General features: G+C 40.8%; 1 protein-coding gene and 1 pseudogene across 2 annotated transcripts; one reads left to right on the top strand and one right to left on the bottom strand.

Annotated features, from left to right (window-relative positions):
* Nucleotides 1–939: 939 nt before the first annotated feature.
* On the bottom strand, nt 940–9,588 carry LOC100383176 (LOC103631492-like pseudogene; annotated as a pseudogene). The gene is made up of 7 exons (NR_159462.1): nt 8,452–9,588; nt 5,372–6,565; nt 3,362–3,437; nt 2,910–3,139; nt 2,556–2,631; nt 1,463–1,639; nt 940–1,356 (listed from the first exon to the last, which is right to left on the bottom strand). The product of NR_159462.1 is annotated as a protein-like pseudogene (transcript).
* Nucleotides 9,589–13,935: 4,347 nt separating this feature from the next.
* Nucleotides 13,936–18,879, top strand: LOC100193049 (protein SYS1). The gene is made up of 3 exons (NM_001138217.1): nt 13,936–14,439; nt 15,215–15,441; nt 18,423–18,879. Exons 1-3 carry the CDS (start codon nt 14,216–14,218, stop codon nt 18,428–18,430), a joined length of 459 nt encoding a protein of 152 aa, NP_001131689.1. The 5' UTR covers nt 13,936–14,215; the 3' UTR covers nt 18,431–18,879.
* The last annotated feature ends 2,313 nt before the right edge of the window (nt 18,880–21,192 follow it).

Raw genomic sequence — 21,192 nt, forward strand, 5'->3', positions numbered from 1 at the left:
AATTACATATATGATCTAGAGTCTTAAAGTTGTATCATAGAGTCTGATTTTCTATACTTATTGTCTCTTAATTGCATATATGATCTAGAGTCTTAGGTTGTATCATAGAGTCTGACTTTCTATATTTATTGTCTCTTAATTGCATACTAGGTAGATGCACGTGCGTTGCGACGTGAGTATTAAAATTGTATGAAATATAGAAACGGAACAACGATATGCAGGAGACGAATTCGTTGATGACGATATGCAGGAGAAGAATTTGTTGCGAGCAGCAGGGAGAGTTTACTTGCCAATCTTGATAATATCAGCAGGGCAGAGGAGCACGTCGGGGCTTCAACCACGGGGTCGCGACGACAAGCACGACAGGGAGAAGATCACAGCGCAGGCGAACTTGACGCGGAGCAACGTACGAAGAAGCGACACTCGACACAACTTCGGACGTCAGGCGCACACGGCTTGACCACGCAACAGTGAGTGATGACGACGAACTTGGACGATGGCAACGACTTTCTAGCGTCGTGAACAGAGGGCGCACACGAGCAACGAGCTCGACAAAACTTTTGACATCGCGAACAAAGGGCACACGTCGAGCTGGCATCAGGGAACAAGCGATGCAAAAAGGAGAAGCAAGCAACAGATGTGGCTCGGTTGTGGTGGGCGAAGAAGGTCGTGATCCTACAATTTATAGAGCAGAGAGAGGCGAGGGCGTCGGGGAAAGAGATCACTGCTGCCATTAATGGCGTGCAAGAGAAGAAATAAGTCAGTCGATCGGGGAAACAAATATTGGGAAGATGAAATGAATTCACGTATAAGGGAAGGAGATCGGAAGAGGGGAAATAAACCTGGCAGCTGCTAAGAGTGGGGTTAGCAATATATATTCTTCCGTGATAGTAGAAGCTATGAGTAGCTCCGCTTATCCCATGCACAGCGATCCACAGTGATCATCAAATCCTCTAAATTATTGATCTTTTCAACAATACTACCATACAAAATAATTTCTTTTCAAAAGTGCCCATAAATGTAAACAAGATACAGCGTTCTCAGTATTTCTATGATCTCCAACTTTCTGATCATTGCCCAATGAGCATATAGAGGTGCCATTCTCAAATAATCTAGAATTGAAACCATAATTCCATAATTTACATGCATCAGCAGAACCTCCAGATTATTCATATTCTCTGTAATACCTTATCTGGTTGTCCAACACGCATCCTTTTCATGAGATGTTATGAATCTGCAGATTGGTAACCAATGCCAGGTGCACTTGTAGGGGTTCAAGCCACTGGGAGCAAACAGAAATATTAGAAAGGTGAAACACTGCAGGATGCAAAGAGGGGTTGTCACTTGCCATCCAACCTGCAAGAGATGGCGACACCATAGGTTGAAATGGCAGCAAGGTCGATGCCATATAAGCAATCGATAGCCAGGATAATATAAATGGACTACTTGTGACAATACTTACAGCATGAACACCCATTGGTGGAATCAAGCTAACTTAGTGATGAATACAACGAGTGGACCATTGCGAGGTGGAGATGCTCTTGCTTCATTGGTAGGAGCAGCCCAAGAGTGAACAATGGAGTGTCTTGATGTGAGTGTTTACTCTAGGGTTCTTTCAGAGCTGAGGTTGCTGGTTACACTGAAAGTCATTAGAAAGAAAGAAAGCCCAGTCAGACGATGAAACGGGATTAACTAAGTAACTGACGCAGGATCGGTTAACAATGAAGGCATGTACTATACATCGTTTTCAGAGATGTGCTTTATTTTGACTGATGTTCATGTTTTAAAAACTGCACTACTTTATTGCTTTGACCACAACAATGACTAAGTAACTGACGCAACAAGAACAGATCTTTCTCTATGTAATTGGACAACAAATAAGAAGAAATCAGTAACAAGACAATAGATAGCAGTATATTGGTACCTTCATTGTGATTGCATGAAAAGGTTCAGTTAACAACATGCCTATATATTCTGTCAGCTAAAATATGGTACACAATATACTGATCGAGCTAAAATATACGCACAGAATTTACTATCAGGTCAAACAGAAGCAATGAATGACTTATGTTCAGTTTGTTATCATCACTCATAATCCAATATTGAAGGGCATCAATACACAATATACTGCTACACTAAAATAACATCTACACCGAGTGTCCAAAAGCATTCCAAAATGATAGCCTATGTTAGACTCTAGAACCTCTATTGAATTTGGCCTAGAATAATCCATAGTTTCTATGCTCATCATAGAAAAGCATGTCATTAATCATCACTTAACAGAAAAAGCATGTATACTTTCTTGTGGCAAACTCTGGAACATCTTTTGTGTGGTTATGCTTGAGATAATTTAAAAGAAAAGCACAGATCACCACCCCTGACCCCAGAACATCTCCACCTACTCACAAGACACTAACATCACCATTTTAAGAGAACCGAGACGTACTAACTGAACAAGAGCCTAATAGATACACCATTTATTGAAGCACAAAGATAAGCACACATTGCAGTTTGGTACAAAAACAATCTCAATGCAGTCTAGAAAAGTTGGTTACCTCCTCAACGTTTGCTGTGATGTCAAGTTGAAGGATCCTAGAGCATAATGACCAAACAGAGACAGGTTATTTTAGCCTGTTTACAAAGATAGAGAAATCATTATGCCAAGTTGAAAAGATATGGTAGATCATCTGCAGCTCGTATCAAATTCAATTGTAACTATGGCAGAAGTGATATGTAACACATGTTTATTAAAGAAACTAAATATTTATATTTATTACACATAAGTTATTTTATACTCAAAACACTATGGCATAACTCACTTTTAATCAGAACTACTACTATCTAGAAACGAAGTGATAAAAAAATCAACAATCCAGCTTAGCGTTATATCAGGAGCAAGAATAATGTACCCTTGATTCCAAGTTCATCAGAACTGTAGATTTGATTGCCTCTTTAGCACAATCAAGTTGTTCTTGTGTAACTACAAGAGGTAAAAGATGGAGAACAAAGGAACGAACGATAATGGTCAATCCAAATTTGAAATAGGATAGTTGGCAAGAAAGAAGCCTTTTCCAAGAGGCACAATCTCCAAGAGTTCCTCTGCTGCCAAATCCATAACCTCCGTTGAAAAGTCTAGGCTCTGTTAAATGATAATATTAAAAAAACCAGTCAGCTATATTAATTGTTTGAACAAGGGCGTACACAATTTAGATTATGTACTAACATCACTTTTTTAAGAGAACCGAGACGTACTAACTGAACAAGAGCCTAATAGATACACCATTTATTGAAGCACAAAGATAAGCACACATTGCAGTTTGGTACAAAAACAATCTCAATGCAGTCTAGAAAAGTTGGTTACCTCCTCAACGATTGCTGTGATGTCAAGTTGAAGGATCCTAGAGCATAATGACCAAACAGAGACAGGTTACTTTAGCCTGTTTACAAAGATAGAGAAATCATTATGCCAAGTTGAAAAGATATGGTAGATCATCTGCAGCTCGTATCAAATTCAATTGTAACTATGGCAGAAGTGATATGTAACACATGTTTATTAAAGAAACTAAATATTTATATTTATTACACATAAGTTATTTTAGACTCAAAACACTATGGCATAACTCACTTTTAATCAGAACTACTACTATCTAGAAACGAAGTGATAAAAAAATCAACAATCCAGCTTAGTGTTATATCAGGAGCAAGAATAATGTACCCTTGATTCCAAGTTCATCAGAACTGTAGATTTGATTGCCTCTTTAGCATAATCAAGTTGTTCTTGTGTAACTACAAGAGGTAAAAGATGGAGGACAAAGGAACGCAAACGAAAATAAGCGGCTGCTGTTTTCGGCGGCGCAGTCTGGCCGCCGAAAATAATCTTTTATTTTCGGCGGCTAGCATGTTGGCCACCGAAAATAGCTTATTTTCGGCGGCTGGTACCTGACCGCCGAAAATAAAGATTTATTTTTAGCTGATTTTTTCTTGCGGCGAGAAACCACAGAAAATAAGGCTAAAACCGCCGAAAATAGATTCCGGAGGTCGGGCGGGCGGAGGCGGGGTTGGCGGGCGGTTTGCGGTGGCGAGGATTCCGGAGGTTGGGCGGGCGGAGGCGGGCGCGGTAGCGGGGGCAGTCTACACTAAGCGCTTAATAGTTAGTAGAGATTGTGTTCATGTATTCAGTAATGCACAATTAAACTGACGTGGGAAATGTCTCCATTAATCACATACTACTACTACCTGGCTAATCCTAATGTGCAACTATTAGTCACAAGACACTTGAAGGGTGAGGATATTATTAAAATCACAGTAATCCTACCATGCAGCTCTTGGTCACAGACTTACATGCCATTTAAAGAGTGAAAATATTGCTAAACAGTATAGTAGACATTTTTTCTCATCTCATCAACCCAGCAACATATTAAATCTGATTCCAGATTGAAGTAGTCATTTAGACCTCAATATCCTAAGAACACATATAATGTGATGCTCAACATTTTTACCAAATATAAATGGAGTTACTGTCATTACTCAAAAGGAAGTGCTAGCACTTTTGGCTATTCTGACAGAAGTAACTGCAGATCTTGTGAACAGAAACTTGAGTGGCAATATCATAAAGGGCAACATTCCAATCTCCCTAGGTACCATCTCTGCGGTGCAAGTAATGTAAGTGCACTTCAATGCCATAAAGTTTAGTGTGTTATATTTCTATTCTTTCAAGGGCGTCCTAATTCATAATTTGATTTTCTGACGAAACTAACTGAAAATTTTGTAAACAGTACTTCATATTGATTAAGTTTCGACCTATTTAGCGTAAAATGTCAATTGTTCCCGGATAGGTGATTGTAGGGAAAATTTATTTATTTGGCTGAATATTTCCATTTAAGTAATAGTTGGATACAGAATATAGAGCTATTAGCAAACATCTAGAATCAACTTTGATTTCTCTTGTTGTAAAATCTCTAAATGCCATAGGGCTTCTAATTCAGTTGTTGATGTATTAGCCTCATATGGAGCCAACTTTGATGCGAGTGAGTCTATTTTGATTAGAGAAAGCACCAGACTGTGCAATAAAAATGGGTCAGTCACCTTTGACAGCAAGCGTCACTGGCGTGGGTCGATCAAGTTTGGAGGCGACGATAAGGATTTTTTTAATATAATTTCAAGAATCCAAAGGGCATTTAGATAGGCTCAAAATCATGCTAGTTTATATGTTAGCAGGTAGCAGAAAACAAAACGATGTGTTCTCAGGTAGCAACAAACAAAACGACAGGAGCCCTTGCCGAATAATCAGGCACATGCGCGAGGATGGATAAGCAACAGATCAGCGACTGCGTGGGGATGGAGTCTGCTTGGAGAAGGAGAGGACACGCACCTTGATCTCTCGAAGGGAAGCACGGGAGACCGAAGACAGCTGCGGCGGTGGCGTGAGGGTTCGGGGGTGGAAGACTTGCTCCAGGACCCCGGCATTTGCAAACAGGGAAGCACAAGCAAATAAGATTATTCCTTGACATATAATAATGACAAAAATTGGGCACTGCCACATTGATCGTGCATTTGTTTGTGATGTGCTGGCATTATAGATACAGTCATATAGAAGCAAAAAGTGTCAGCTCAACACCCTAAGTAAAAACAGATTTGAAGTCACTATACCCCAAATGTTGACTCCAGCACTAAGACAAAATAACTGCTTGAAATAAATAGAGCAAGTATCACACTGACACAGATAACATCATTTTCTTCAAAGATGCTCCGTATATTAAGTTCATCAACAAAAGTTCTCCTTCTCTAGTAGAGGAGGCAGGGGGAAAAGTAGTTAATTGGATATTGGACAAGGAATTGCTAGTGTAATTAGTAATGAACTCGGGAATCAGGATAAACAAACTCTTTAATTCTTTTGATCTGATTAACATCTCATGAAACTACTGCATAAATTCTGCAACTCCAGGATAATGCACTAACCATATGGGTTGCGTAACTACAACCTACATGTGTGATAGAGATAAATTACATGAGAGAGAGATGATGCATACAGAAAGATTACACACTGGTCCATGTAGAGTGGGGCTTTGGTCTGAGCTGAGTGCAAAGCAGTCTAGGATCTAGTTTTATGGACAAACAAACTGAACTACAAATGAAATAAGAAATACTAAAAATGTAAATATAGCAGAAATGAACTATGAGACTATTAGACAGTTGTGCTGCAGGTCGGGTCATTCCATATAAAAGCACACCGGAATATCTCCAATGTTTCTCTCATGAATCGAATATTATACACATTTTAACTGCCATCATAGAGAAATGGATTAAAAACAGTTTTGCATGTATTATATGTCACATGCAAAAAAGAATTGGAAGGCGATAGTGCCCTTTTGCAGTATTAGGAATGGTATTTACTATTGATCAGGAAGTCCCAAGCTTTACTTGGCAAAGTGAGTGATTTAGTTGATAAAGTTAGAACATACTTTGTACAAACTCTTTTTATACCACGACTAAAAAATTCCCGTTCTGAATCAACCTGAGAGCTTGAAAGGAGAGGAAGATTTTCGCGCAGCAAACATCTGAGCATCTGGAAAAAAGTAAATGGACAAAATTGCAATAAGATCAACCGAAGGCTACATATCAAAGTAGACTAAAATTGAAAGTTGCAGTGAGAAAAGGAGCACAATTGAAAAGGACATCTAACTTTAGTTTTTGTAGAGTTAAGCAAAATAGGTTTCTCGATTAATATTTTCAGAATATATCACATCAGGAAGTTATGATTAATCTGGATAGAATAATAGATTAGTCAATGAGCAACATGCAAAAAATATAAAACCAAGCAATAGCATTTTCCTATTTGTTATTTAATTTGACTATGAACCATATAAAATAATAAAAAATGAGCACAACAAACACAGAGCCAATATAGAACAAAAGATCAAAACACAACCCCAACGTATCACACCCTTTGTCAACGGCATAGTTGTCAAAAAGAAAGGAACAAAGACAGTTATAAACCAATAATATGTGGAGTAAACTATGACACATAAGGACAAAGTACACGAACATCCTACCAAGCCATTACTGCATGTCACATTTATACGGCCTTCAACAGCATCAGCTATGTTTGTGATCTTCAAATCAAAGTAAGTATCTTAAATATCTGAATTTAGCTCATGATTTGAAAAGAAACCATTTCTCAATTCATTAGGGAGAGTATATCTGCAGTGGCACTGCTTCCCAGACTGCATTTGACATTAAAATGAACCAGTGATTACTAATTTACATCTTGTAAAGAGAAAGACGAAAGTTGAACAGTACAACCAGAATTTGCTAGTGATGCCCTTTTTGGAGAAAATCTACATTGGAACTGTCAGAGAACTTTATAAAAAAGCAATCAAAATGCATACTATTCAATAATCAAACAATAAGGCCTGAAGTAAGAATCTTTTTACAGTATTCAAAATGAAGTTTGTACAACTTTTTAATATGAATAGAGGCTCAAGGTAGGTTAGATGCCACTCAACTCAGTTGGACTTGATAAAGCCATAAGCCACGGAGGAGGCTCTGGACACAGATCCCTTGCATAGGGAAACTTCAGGTATGTTTCTTGTTAAAAGAAAGCAATGTATTTACAACCTTCTATATAGGCTAGCCGTAACAATCTTTAATAATTAGCATAGAAGCTTATCATCATGCCCATGCTACCTGGGTAATTTGGGGCCATGGTTTCCTTCTACGTGAGAAGGTGCAACCCACAATGGTATTCCACATTTCCACGAGACTTGTAATGATTAAATCTTCAAAATTCACTTTAGACTGGGAGAGTAAGCTCCAAAAGAATTACAATATCTAAAGGTACTAATGTTTTAACTCTAAAAACTGTTTGAATTCATAATGCAATAGAAATTACTTATATCAATTTCTGGTCAAATAAAGGAATGCTTAACTGGGGCCTTTCATGTGATAAATAGTAGTGCTTGGTCATCAAGGCCAAATAACGAAAAATAAAATTAAAATCTATACTTAATACTCTTAATAGCACGTGTCACCATATCATTTGTTCTAGATTGCTTTTTATAACGTTCACCAGAACCATCTTTGTTCTTGACAGGACTAATTGGAAGACGTTTTGTTGAATCTGGTTTGATATTGTTTCAGGTATGATGACATGCTCTGCAGCAGCACATTTATCACCTTTGTTGTCTATATTATTCGGTCGTGTTAATTTTAAATTAAATCGACAACATATGCTTCTTGCAAAATCACAAAAACAGATTAACAATATGGTCATGCATTTTGTATTCTTACTTTTCCAAAAACATTTCCAAAACTTAAATCTAATATGTATCAAGCTAACCCTAAATGCATAGAGGACTAATCGAGCCAACACAGTTAGGGTTGAAGGCTTTGATTCTAGTTGGATAACCATGCTGATTTCCAAATCGAGGATGAATGGAGCAAGATCCATACCTCAGGATAACTGAACTCTAGAAATCGTCTCGTATCTACCATGGGGAAGCCTTGCCGCTTGGACTGTGTCCTGCTGGTCGTCCCTCTCGCTATGATTGGGGATGTCGGTCTCCTGAGTCCACGGTGAGGTCTACTGCCGAGCTCCGCCACAGCGCTTCCACCGAGCGACGAACCGAACGAACGGGAGTTCAGCACGCCGCCGCTCATGGCCAAGCACGAGGGGGTGCTCAGCGAGGGACGACGTCGAGACACCATGCGGGAGATGGCTGATATGGAGGCGGCGGTGCCAGGTTGAGCAGGTTGGCGGCGTTCTCATAGAAAGGCGGGGAGGTGGAAGGAGCAGGTCGTAGGTACATCGGCACCACCTCCTCGGGGAGCGGCAGTGGTCGCATCTCGGCAGTCGGGGAAGGAAGGGCGTCGTTGGAGGCCATGGGGCGAGATCCGGCGTTGAAGGCCGCGCGGCACCTCGGCAGCCGGGGGAAGGAAGGGCACCGTTGGTGGGGGAGCCGCGCGGGATCTCGGCCGCGCGTAGCATGTAGCATGTGGGGGAGGAAGGGCGTCGTTGCCGTTGGTGGGGTAGTCGCATCCTTGCAGCCGGGGAAGGAAGGGCGTCGTTGGTGGCCATGGGGCGAGATCCGGCGTTGAAGGCCGCGCGGCATCTCGACAGCCGGGGAAGGAAGGGCGCCGTTGGTGGGGACTCGGCAGCATTTGGGGAGGAAGGGCGCCGTTGGTGGGGGGTCGTGCGCGGCATCTCGGCAGCCGGGGAAGGAAGACGCGCACGACATCTCGGCAGGCGGGGGCACGGTGGTGTGGACGCCCTCACTGCGTCCTTAAGCACGGGCGAGGAGCTTCTACAAATCGACGGTGGTCGGGGGGAGGAGCGCTGATGTCGAACGGGGGCAGGGTCACGGTGTCGCCCCCTGTGGACGCCTCCAGCGCCTGCGCCACCATGAATCCGGGCATCGCCGAGGGGGGTGAGGGCAGGGGAAGGGAGGGGGAGGCCTTGAATCCTGGACGCATCCGCAGGGGTGTTCTCGGATCCTGTCACCGCGGCGCGGGACAGGGGGAGCAGGGGCGGCGGGTGCGAACAGGGGGAGCAGGGGCGGCGGCTCACGCGGGGAGGGAGAGGGGGAGGCGGGGGACGAACGTGGGCGTGGAGACGAGGACGAACGTGGGCGTAAGCAGGGGCGGACGGTGTAGATTTACAGAAGCGATTGGACGGTGTAGATTCACCGAAGGCAGAACCAGGGGAGGCAGCCTACCCCTTGCAGCCTTAATAGGTAGTATAGATATGATCCAGAGTCTTAAGGTTATACTCTCTCCGTTTCATTTTAGTTGTCGCTGGATAGTGCAAAATTAAACTATCAAGCGACAACTAAAAAGAAACGGAGGGAGTATCATAGTCTTTTAGCTATTTTTTGTATTTAGAAAACCATTTTAGAATCTTTAGGCTGTACATGCGCTAAGATTGATAATGTGCGGTAGTCCGTAGTCAGTACTGTCATTTGCTCTCAGTTCATGGCTACGTTTAACGAGCACTTTGGTCAGGATTTTTTTACACACCCTTAACGAGCACGTTGCTTACGTCCTTTGCGTGATATAAATACGTCCAGAGTTCATATTAGTCCCAAAATTACATAACAGCATAAATGAATCGCTCATGTTAAGATCGGTAACATAGACCTAGATATAACATAGTCAAACATTTTCTTCTGCTTCTCCTATTCCATTTCTTGTTTCAATCTCCCCTGGTCTAAATTTTAAAACATTGTTTTGTATGGTCATATACAAGGTCGAATAGCCTTACAAGGTGATCACATATACAAAGCTTTAGCCGTTGCAATGGCAAAAGATAAGAGCATTTTTTTTCTTGTTCATCCTTACAAACTTATACTATCTAAATAATATAGTAAATATGTAATGCTAAATTAGATTGCAAACAACGGGACTTAATTTTTAAACAATGCTCACCACAACATACACTTCTGTGAACACTACGGGCGTGATTGGTTACCCGCATAAGGGGGCGCACCTCGAACCGCATCTGGCTGCAACCATCTCCATGCGCACGCGCCTCAGCCAAGCTGAAGAGCGAACCTCTCGCCTCTCACTTTTGCCTCCGTCCTGGCTCGCGGGCGTAGGTGGATGCGCTGAGCATGGCCGCACACCCAAACCAGGCTGGCTAGTGGCTACCAATCACGTGGAGGTGCAACCATTGGACCTGTACGAACCCTGATGCGGGCAACCGGCAACCAACCAATCACGCCCTACAAGACCATATGTTGGAAACCTTTGCAAGTGCCTGCTCAAAACATTCCTTCAGATAAAACAGAACACCCAATGGAATGTTCAGTGTATCTGGATTAGTGATTCAAACAGAACATCTCATATAGCAACAAACCACAAGACAATACAAAAATAGCTAAACATGAAATGCGCTCTTTACTTCTCTTTGGCACAGTTCAAGAGAAATGTTTACAAGTAACCCATGTATTCTTTTAATGGTTCTGTTCCACTCAAGATAAAAAGTACAGAAAGAAAACGTGAGCTTCTAAAATCAAAGGCTTCCCATTCGATGTTCAATTTGTGCGAATCGATGCATCATCATAACATTCTACATACCTTTTTCCTGAGACCAGGTGAGGCATCCTCTCCAATGAACATTAGAGGAACATCTATTTTGAGAAGCGCAGAAGAAGGTGCTCTCATAAACGTGATATTCAGCGCTTCATCAGTGCCTGCATGCAGTGAATGTCCCAATAGATTCCATATTAGTCAGCGTTGCAATTCTGGTAGTGTGTATAGAAGTAATGAAAAAAACATATTCATGTGACTTCTTGGGCAACAATTGAAAAAAAAGTTATATAGTGCAACATAGGAGTATATCGGATCAGCCGTCACCTAAAGAAGGCCAAGATAGACAGTGGGCAACCAAACAATTCGAAATCATACTCAGCAAATAATGATTGCTCAAAGAACAAAGAACTGAAATTGCAGCTCGTACTATAAAAACGGATCCTCTTGCATAAGGCATGGCTTAACGGGAGAATTGCCAATTGAATATGGATGGCACAGATCAGGCAGTTCCAGAACTATCATAATGCAAACAGTGAACTCACTTAAAGTAAGTGTCCTAGTTTATTGGCCAATCTCATGTTTTCTACAACTAGATCAAAGTTCACCGAAAAAAAACATAACCACACGAACAACATTCAACCAAGCGGCGTCATTATCTTGTTCAATAAACTAATCTAGCAGAACTTTTGCTCAGATACCTCTGAACCCGCATAACTGCTTAGACCACATTGCCATTCAAATCGTATGTGTACCAACCATTGTAAAGCCACCACTGAATCTTGCGGTCCACATTCATCGACAAGTCAACGCCATCTTCATAGGCGAACTTAAACTTCCACCAAGAAATGGAGCAATCATCGAACCATAACAAAAAATATTTTTTTTCAATCTAAAACAACCTTGTTGCTCGATGGGGGCAGCTGGCCCCTGCCTCCCAAGAGGCGGTAGGTCACCTTCCTCTCTATCGTGTGTAGCATTTTACATTTGTACCACCTTGACTTGCTTAAGTATTTAGTACATTTTCATTTCTTGTTTTTAGCATTGCACACGATATAGTAGTATAGACCATGAAATTGAAATCATATTTGTATTAAAGGTTTGTTACACATAATTAGGTAGAGGGGGGTTTAAACACAATTGGCTTGATTGGTTGCTCGCAACGTCTTGTCCTGGACCACTATATGCGTTGACTTTGTGCAAGCGTGTGTTTGGTTGGCTGTATAAGGAAGACCTAACCTATATGAGCAGATATAAAATAAGTCATTTTGAGACTATTTAGGTGCATCTACGCAGACGGCGGAATCTGGCGTACCCGATCGGCCAAGCTTCTGCGAGCGTGGCTCGGCGTGCTCAGGCATCCAATCAGGTGGAATATGATTGGATCATCCAGTACACCATTTACGTGGATGTCGAAGAAGGTTGATGCATCCTTAAGTACATCGTTGAATGTTGTTATGGAGAAAAATGTGATCACAAAAAATAGATCTCAAAGTTGAATACAACGTTTTCTATTCAATGATACTCCATCGGTCAAGTATTGACCATATAAGCTTTAAGGAGATTTTTGTTTGAGTACTGTGCACAATATCATAGGATTTGCACGATTCCTTATTACCATTTTGTGGGAGGGTATGTAACCTATTTATGTTTTTAGAGCATCTCCAACAATGCCTCAAACTAGTGCCTCAAATTGAAATATAGGGCTCTATACAGGAAAAACTACTCCAACAGTGCCCCATTTCATAAAATTTTGTCAAAATACTATAGGGCACCCTCTCAAGTGACTCAAATATATTACACCGTAGTGGGCTGCCCTATAATCTAGATTTAGGGCTTTACTGTTGGAGCGGAGTGTTTTGTTGGTGCCCTAAATTCTATAAAATATACTTATTTTCAAATTATAGGTCATTTTATAGGTCACGTTGTTGGAGATGCTCTAAAGGACTACTGAAAACATATTAAGGTATGTCGTCATTTAACTTGGAAAAATCCAGTAATGATGTTGTGGTGTAGAATAACTCGGAAGATGCAGAGTTCATTAACAGAGAAATCCTCGACTTCCTCATATGATGTATATGTTGTTTGGTGGTGGTGTGATGTCTGATCGAAGAAAACATCGTTGACGGTTGTGTCGACCTGTTCATGGGAGATCACTACTATAACATATGTTAGTGCGTTTATTTTACTACATTAGTTATCAAAGGATACATGTAGCTTTCACCTACTCCTGTTTTAAAGGAAAAGTCTAGAATATTTTAAATCACTATAACTATTTTATAATTTTGCTTTCATTCTTCTATGTTTGTATTAGAAATTATGTCCTATTATTTATTTTTCTTCATGTTCTTCCACCTTTGGATTGTCATGCATTTGCATATTTCTACATGATTGGATCGATTTTCCAATGATTGCAAGAGCTGTTTTTTCAACTTGAAAAAAAGACAAAAAACGATTTGGAAACTTTTGGAAACTTTTAATCTGAACCACATGATGTTGATCCAAGTGGGCGTGCGGTGGAGTGGGAGGGAGATTTGAAAAAAGTGTGATTAGCAGCGGATGGTTAAGTGTAAAATTATCCACGTCCATGTGTCCCTTCGATCAACATCATGTGGGCTAGATTAGAAGTTTACAGGGTTGCACGGAGGGGCTGGTTTGTATCAGATATGTTCCCAAGATAGAGATAGAGGTCTCTCTTTATTTTTATTTAATTGAGATAATCATCAATTTACCAAAATGATTAAGTTTTTAATGCTCCTTCTCCACGTTGTATTCTTGTTTCTTTTTGCCAACGAATACCAATGTATCCTAAAAAAATAGTTCAAACTTTGTGAACTGAATGAAATTAACAGAAACACCCGATAATATTATTGTTCCCGCAAACTGTTGATCACAGGCAGCCTATAGGGACCGATCCCCTTTCCCCCAACTCCCCCCCAAGCAGCCGCGAAGAGAGATCCCGCGCTCAACCACCGCTTCTCGGCCGCGGCCCCCTTCGGCCCTCCTTTCCTCCGGTGGCCGCCGGGGACGGGGAGCGAAGAAGCCTCCATCCCTCCTTTCCTCCGTTGGTCGCCGGGGACGGGGAGCGAATAAGCCTCCCTCCCTCCTTCCCTCCGGTGGTTGCCGGGGACGGGGAGCGAATCCTCCATTCCTCCTTCCCTCCGGTGGTCGCCGGGGACCGGGATCGAAGATGTTCTATGGGGCCATGGTTTGGGATCCGTGGCTGATCGTGTCGCAGATCGTGTGCCTGCAGTGCCTCTACTACCTGTCGCTGGGCGTCGCCATGGCGCTCCTCGTCGGCACCCGCGTCCCGCGACTCACCCTTCTCTACTTCTTCGACTTCGCCACGCTCACCCCGCGCACCCCCACGGGTTGGTGCGCCATCGCATCATTCATTCTTGCCGCTGTCGCAGGGTACGCCGCAGCTCCCTAACCTCACTCTCATCCACTTGGTTCGTCTGAAACTGGAACGGTATCTTCTGGTAGTAGTCAAAACGCGAAATATGCCTGTCGCGCGCGTGTGTTGCCTTATCGCTTCCGGTTGCGAGAGCTACGACTGTCAATTGAAAGTTAAGCAGCGTGTGTGTTCCCAGATGGCCAGATCTATACGTTTAGGGCACACTTTGACTTGGAAATTTCAACCAACTTGTTTATAAATTGTTATTTCTTTATTAAACACCAGTTAAGTGCAAGAGCTCAGAGGTATCGAACCTGCAGTATCAGACATTCCTGTAACACTGGAGCAATTGGTATTGACATACTAGTCAATTCATAGTGTGGAAAACAGTACGTTTAAAGGTTTCGGTATTAGTGTCATGAGCACTATTCATTTTGCCGTCCATTGTTTAGTAGCTGCCATATGTATTATGAAATACTCCAAGTTGTTCTACTGGGCTCCAGAGTAGCAAACACCTTAATTTTCTTGTTGATTGCTTATTCTTGATTCATACACCATTACTTGTTTATATAAAAAATAAAGTGGCATCCAAATGAACTAGCTATCTAATTTTGCAAATTTTGAGTGGCATTTTTGAAGAAAACCCAAAAAATGCCGACAACATATTGCACATTTGTTGAATACATTTTTGATGAATGGGAATAAGAAGGCCATATGCTGATATGCACATATTGCACAATTGGTGAGAAATGATTTATTGCTAATCTTGCTTCCATGCTTTTGGGTAAGCAGTGCTGGGTTCATGCTTTATGTGATTGAGAGAGCCAAGAAGTGCCTGGACTTTGCAGCAACACTCTACATAATCCATCTCTTCATTTGCATTGTTTATGGTGGATGGCCAGCTTCCATTACATGGTGGGTTGTTAATATCACTGGTTTGGCAATCATGGCTCTCCTAGGTGAATACCTATGCATCCGGCGGGAGTTGAAAGAAATTCCAATATCACGGCTTCGTGCAAGTAAGCGATTCATTCATATTAACTTCCTTTTTGTTTCCTTTGGATACTTTGTGCATGTAGATTCCATTCTGATGTATTTGCTTACCTAGGTTAGCCTCTCACTTGTTTTTCTGTGCGCAAGAGTCTGGTTCAGCAAGATTTTTTTTGTTGAATTGAAAGTTAACATGTGGTTACAATGAACTCTGAAGCAATGAACACTTTACATTATTTTCTTAATAATGTTTTATTACACCAATTTTCTAGCAACATTAATGTTGCAACTTAACTCTGTTCAAATACTTGATCTATCATTTACCTATACTTTTGATGGCCACTAAAATACCTCAATGTACTATTGTAGTGGTGAGACATTGTGTCAGTATAATGTAATGTAACATAGTGAAAATATTTCTGGCCTGATTATTTCACTGATGGACCTATAGAGATGGGAGTGCATAAAGTTCAAATAGAGAGACATACCAAGTTTATTTGGCTAATGCCATTACATTTTATGTGCCATATAGGCTGTTCCGCTAATGTCAAATGTATGGCAAGTTGCCAGTGGCATCAAGTCAGTACTGACAACTTGTCTCCTGATCCTCGTCATTAGTATGGGTGTAGTTTAGTTTGAAATCAGTGACATGAGTGAGGACCTTATTTTCTTGTTCGGGTCAACTTCTTATTTAATCACTGGTTGCAGACTTGCAGTATAATGCTATTCCTGCTCTGGCATTTAAAATGTTGCTTCTTTCTTTCTCATTTTATGACAAATGCAGTAATCTTCATCAAACCATAGGTGTGCGAAAGGGGCTCTAGCTGAGTTTGTTAGGTGGTCTGAATAGTACTTTTTAGGTCCTGAGTTTGATTCCCCGTGGAAGTGAATTTTAGGATGGGGTCGAAGAAATTCCCTTGCCTGTACCACGACAAAACACAAATCTAAGACCCGGTCCTAGTTGCGGTCGTTCTCACATGAGCTACGCTGTCTCTGTGTATGGGTGGGGAAGGGGTTCAGGGTTTCTCGACTTGCATGAGGTCTTCTTAATACAATGATCAGGGGCTGCTTCCCTGGTAGGTTGAGTTTTTTTAAGTTTAACTGTCATTTCCGTTGATAATTTTTATAATCACAATTTCTGCTGCTTACCTGAGTGGTTCTCCTGAATGTTCTGACAAGCTGTACTTTGGGGGGGGGGGGGGGGGGGGGGGGCGGGGGAGGGAGAGTAGTTCCTAGCCATTTGCCGAGTTAAGGTTCTTCTCCTGAGTGGTTCTCCTGAAAATGGAAATGCTCTGATTAAGGCCTCCTTTGGAACAACAAAGGAAAAATGGAGGAACTTTGAAGGATAAATCCCTATAGAAAATTTCGGAACAACAAATGCACTAATCACTTATGAGGTTTCCATCCAAGTGATCTGAAAGTTTGTATCTTGTGTAACACTCAAGTTGTATTTAAATGTTTGTACGCATAGCAGTGCTCTTCTGGAAATTCTGATAATATGATCCAAACAGGTCACTTTGTGAAAAATAAGAGCTTCTAGCCTTTTCCCTAGTCCTGTCTAGGTTGTGCACATTGGCAACTCGACCTGCAGGGGAAAGACAACTCCCGGGCATTGTATTAAGAAGACCTCACACAGGTCGAGAAAACCACCGAACCCCTGCCCCATCCATACACAGCGGCATCGAAGCCCATGTGAGAACGACCACGACCGGGGCTGAGCCTTAGACCTGTGCTTTGGCGTGGGACAAACGAGGGGATTTTTTTTAACCACAGCCTGAAATTCGCTCCTACGGGGAGTCGAACCTAGGATCTGAGGAGTGCTACTCAGACCACCTAGGGCCTGTTTGGTTCAGCTTTTTTCTGACCAGCTTTTCTGAAAATCTAGCTGTGGGGAGAATCTGGCTGTGGAGAGAATCTAAGTATCATTACGATTACGTGTGTAGGAAGATAAAGTTGTTCATAGGGCTCAGGATCTAGAAAGTGACGGATTCATACTATTATAACGACTCAACCGATTATGTGTTTATGTTAATTTTTTATGGTTTTTGCTCTAACGAATTTTATAGAAGCTGACTGAAAAGCTGAGTGTTTGGCAGTCCGCAGCAGCTTTTGGCGGCTAGAAGCTGCCAGAAGCCGAAACAAACAGGGCCCTAACCAACTCAGCTAGAGGCCCTTTTCGCTGTACATTGGCAACTCATACCAATTTACATTCAATTGGTATACTATCCAATACTTGGGCTTTTAGGCTACAAAGCTAGCATGGCTAAAACCATCGGGGACTTAGCTGGGAGAGGGGGGAAAAAGTGGGAACAACTATGGGTCCCTGGTCTAGATTCTGATAAGCTTTCGGTGTCAGGGTTTGGATTTTATATTGATCACTGCAGCACTGAGGCATATGCCACTTGGGATCAACTTTTGTATTTAAATTTAGAAGCTATAGTCTGCCAATCGGAACAAATGCTGTCATGCATCATTACTGGTTCATCACCTTCTGGATCTGAAACAGTATATGCATATAAAACAAATTTGATATTTGATCTGGTTGAGTGCCCAAGTGTTTTCCTGCCAATTATCATAGTAAACATAGTAAAAAAATGTGATACTGAAATGCGTGTTGTCTCCATTTCAACCCAGTTGTCCATTGGGGAAAACAATAATGTTAGGGCTGATTTGGTGGACAGGATTCACGAGGGGATCCATGGGGAGAAATCCCCTTCTATTCAATTTTAAATAGCAAGGGGATTCCTCACCCATGGATCCCCTCGTGATCCATATCCACCAAATCAGCCCTAAGTTCTTATCTACCCCTGCTATAAATTTTAACATGGTTAGTGGTTGAAAAATGTCATTTGTTAGGGTAAAGGTATCTTTAAATTGATCGACTATTTTGAATCGGAACAAGTGTTTATTATTGCTTTCCTTCCATGATTCTTTTCTTTGAAATTAAATCAAATTTTAATACTGTATTTTAACCTTTTCATCTGCTGATTGGTTTGTTTCTTTTGTGCAGGTGTTTAATCTCACATGGTAAAAGAGTACAGGTGTTTCAAATTGTGTTGCCCCTGGAGGTGTTTGTTAATATGTTACTTAAGGAATACAATGAATGCCTTGTTCCGTGGTTTGCAATTTGATACTTAGCAAACTTCCCATAGAGCGTTCATCTGATACCCAATCTCCCAGTAGGCCATGATAAACTGATTGGTCTCAGAGTTCCCACCAACGGAAATGGCACCTCAGTTTCTAAATCATTCATTCAAGTCCTCTTTATGAAAAAAAGCCTGCCCTGCCTCTTATGAAAAGAAGTGTTCCTCCCTTGCCTATGTTCTAGTGACAGCTCGCTGCTTGACAACGTATGACTAGATATCAACATGTGCATTCTTTAGTGATATATTGTTCTTACTTCTTAATGCACTCATGGACTCTTGTCTAGATGTATCTTGCAAATAATATATCTAGTGTTATATGCTAATCCATGCTTTGCTAGGAGAGTTGTGATCTACCCCGTCCTTTTGATGGACGATATGCACAGCTGTGCTCGTGTGAAAAAATGGCAATAAAGGACCGCTTTCAGCCCAAAGAAAAAAGAGCTCGATTGGGGATCGAAGGTTAGGTTACTGGATCACTAATTAAACCAGTCTTTACCGGTCAAAGTAGAAGTAGCGTCTTTGATTTATCCATATAAATGTACTCCCTCTTTTTTTTTTTGTCGCTGGATAGTGCAAAATTGAACTATTCAACAACAACTGAAAAGAAACAGAGGGAGTATTTGTCATGTTCTTATATAAACAAGTTCTTATATAAACAAGGTTAAACCAATCAATTATTCAAAACCTATGTGGCTAGATACAATGTCAATTTGCTACTAGTGGTGGTCAATTTGTTACCGTTTGGTTCTGGGGTATAATAGGATGGAAATGGAGCCGCTCCACTCTTAATTTATTGTTGTTTGAACTGGTTCTGTATAGGATAGAAAGACTCTAAAAAAGAAAAAAAATATGTAAAGTGTTGAACCACCCGGCTCTCCAAAATCTCTTAGACTGAGCCGCTGTCTGGTATGGAACCAAACACTACCTAGGGGTTTTTCATTTTTCCAAGAGAAATTAGTTCATTTTTTCTAAGAAAAATACGAAACTAACCCTTAATCTATGTCCGGGATTTAGGATGTTCCAGCAATGCATAAACTCCAGAGACAAACAAAGAAGCAGCAGAACATTATAAAAAACAAGAAGATCCAAAACAGCCGATAAAGGTACCGAGCCTTATATATACAAAAAACAAGAACAGAAAAAAAGCCAACAAACAAGAGAAGTGATGGCTTGGCTAGAGCAACGGCCAAGCCCAACAGGTTAAAGAAAGGGCTCCTAATTTTTTTTAAATGAAACAATTAACCTGTTGCCATCATTTTGGGGTGAATGGCAAATAAAATGCTATGTCAATACTATGTGTCTATGTCCTTGACTGAGGTTAAGGCGCTATCTGTGAACGTAGCAAAAAATCAAAAGCCCTAGTGCAAACTGCTACCTTCCCTCCGCATTAAATTATAAGTTCAAATTTTAAATTTGAGTCATCGTAAAATTTACCAAACTTATATAATAAAATGATAATATTTATTATACCAACTAAGTACCATTAGTATCTTTATTAGTTATATTTTTATGGTGTACCTATTTAATGTCGTAAACCTTTATAGTTCTCTCAGTAACTTTGCTTGAACTTGAGATAGTTTGACTCTCAAGAGTTGGAACTTGTAATGGAGAGAGTACATCTTAGATTTAAACATATCAACCATTTGAAAAATATTCGGCCATCCAAAATACTTCATTGAAGAGTAAAATAAATTATAGGTCCTTTATTTTTTTGCCTCTTGGTCGCATAGGTTCACTACCTTTTAAAATGTAATTTTGCCCCCCCTCTTTTTATGCATTGCATTGCAAGTGCATGCCAAATTACACCCTTGATCATTGTAACATAAATTTCTTATTTATAAGAACATTAAGTACAATGGCTATTATAGAGACAATCAATTTCTTGCACTTGAGGCCATATAAATTTGGTAGTCGGTCGAGTATTACGAAAGATGTTGAATAATCAACATATACAACCAAGATCATATATGATTAAGTAACATTATACATCCATACATAGAATTCATACGTAGCTAGTACATTATGAGTACAAATATGATAGTTCAAACAATGTAACTTTAAAAGTCTTACACTAACATAGGTTCAAATATTGCCAGTTTTATATCCATTAACCAAAAGCATAAGAGATGTATAAAGAGACATCGCCGAGCCCATCGACCTCTGCTCACGATCATCCATATCGAGACTGAAAAACGTGTTGCAATAGGCGTAATAAGGAGGATCACCTACGACGATGGGGAATGAAACTTAAAGTACTGAAAGAGAAAATTTAAAAGACTGCAAAGATTATGCAAGGCTTATAAGGTGGAGCGGAAATGTAGTATAATACATGTGTTTCGATGGATCATTTAGGTGTGTCATCTTTTTATTTGAGCTCCTTCACTAGTTTATTGTATCTACACTCTTTGGTGACATGGCCTACATTTTCATTATATACAAAATAATATGCTACACATTGGCCTCTTCCTTTTTCATAACCTTTGTGACCGTCATGAAAACCATATCCTCCTCTACCTTTGTGTGATGATTGCTCGATGTTGTAGTGTCGAGATGCTTCTAAAGAGTTGTACTAGGTTTGACTTGGTTTTAAATAGATCATGTTGTTTCTTCTTGGAGGTTGTTGATTATGCGTAA

The sequence above is a fragment of the Zea mays genome, chromosome 3, assembly GCF_902167145.1.
Source record: "Zea mays cultivar B73 chromosome 3, Zm-B73-REFERENCE-NAM-5.0, whole genome shotgun sequence".
In the NCBI taxonomy this organism is placed as follows: Eukaryota; Viridiplantae; Streptophyta; class Magnoliopsida; order Poales; family Poaceae; genus Zea; species Zea mays.

Coding starts and splice junctions, on each gene's coding strand:
- LOC100193049 (NM_001138217.1), top strand. CDS start 14,216: ATGTTCTATGGGGCCATGGTTTGGGATCCGTGGCTGATCGTGTCGCAG. Junction 14,440..15,214: donor ATTCTTGCCGCTGTCGCAGG/GTACGCCGCAGC, acceptor TTGGGTAAGCAG/TGCTGGGTTCATGCTTTATG.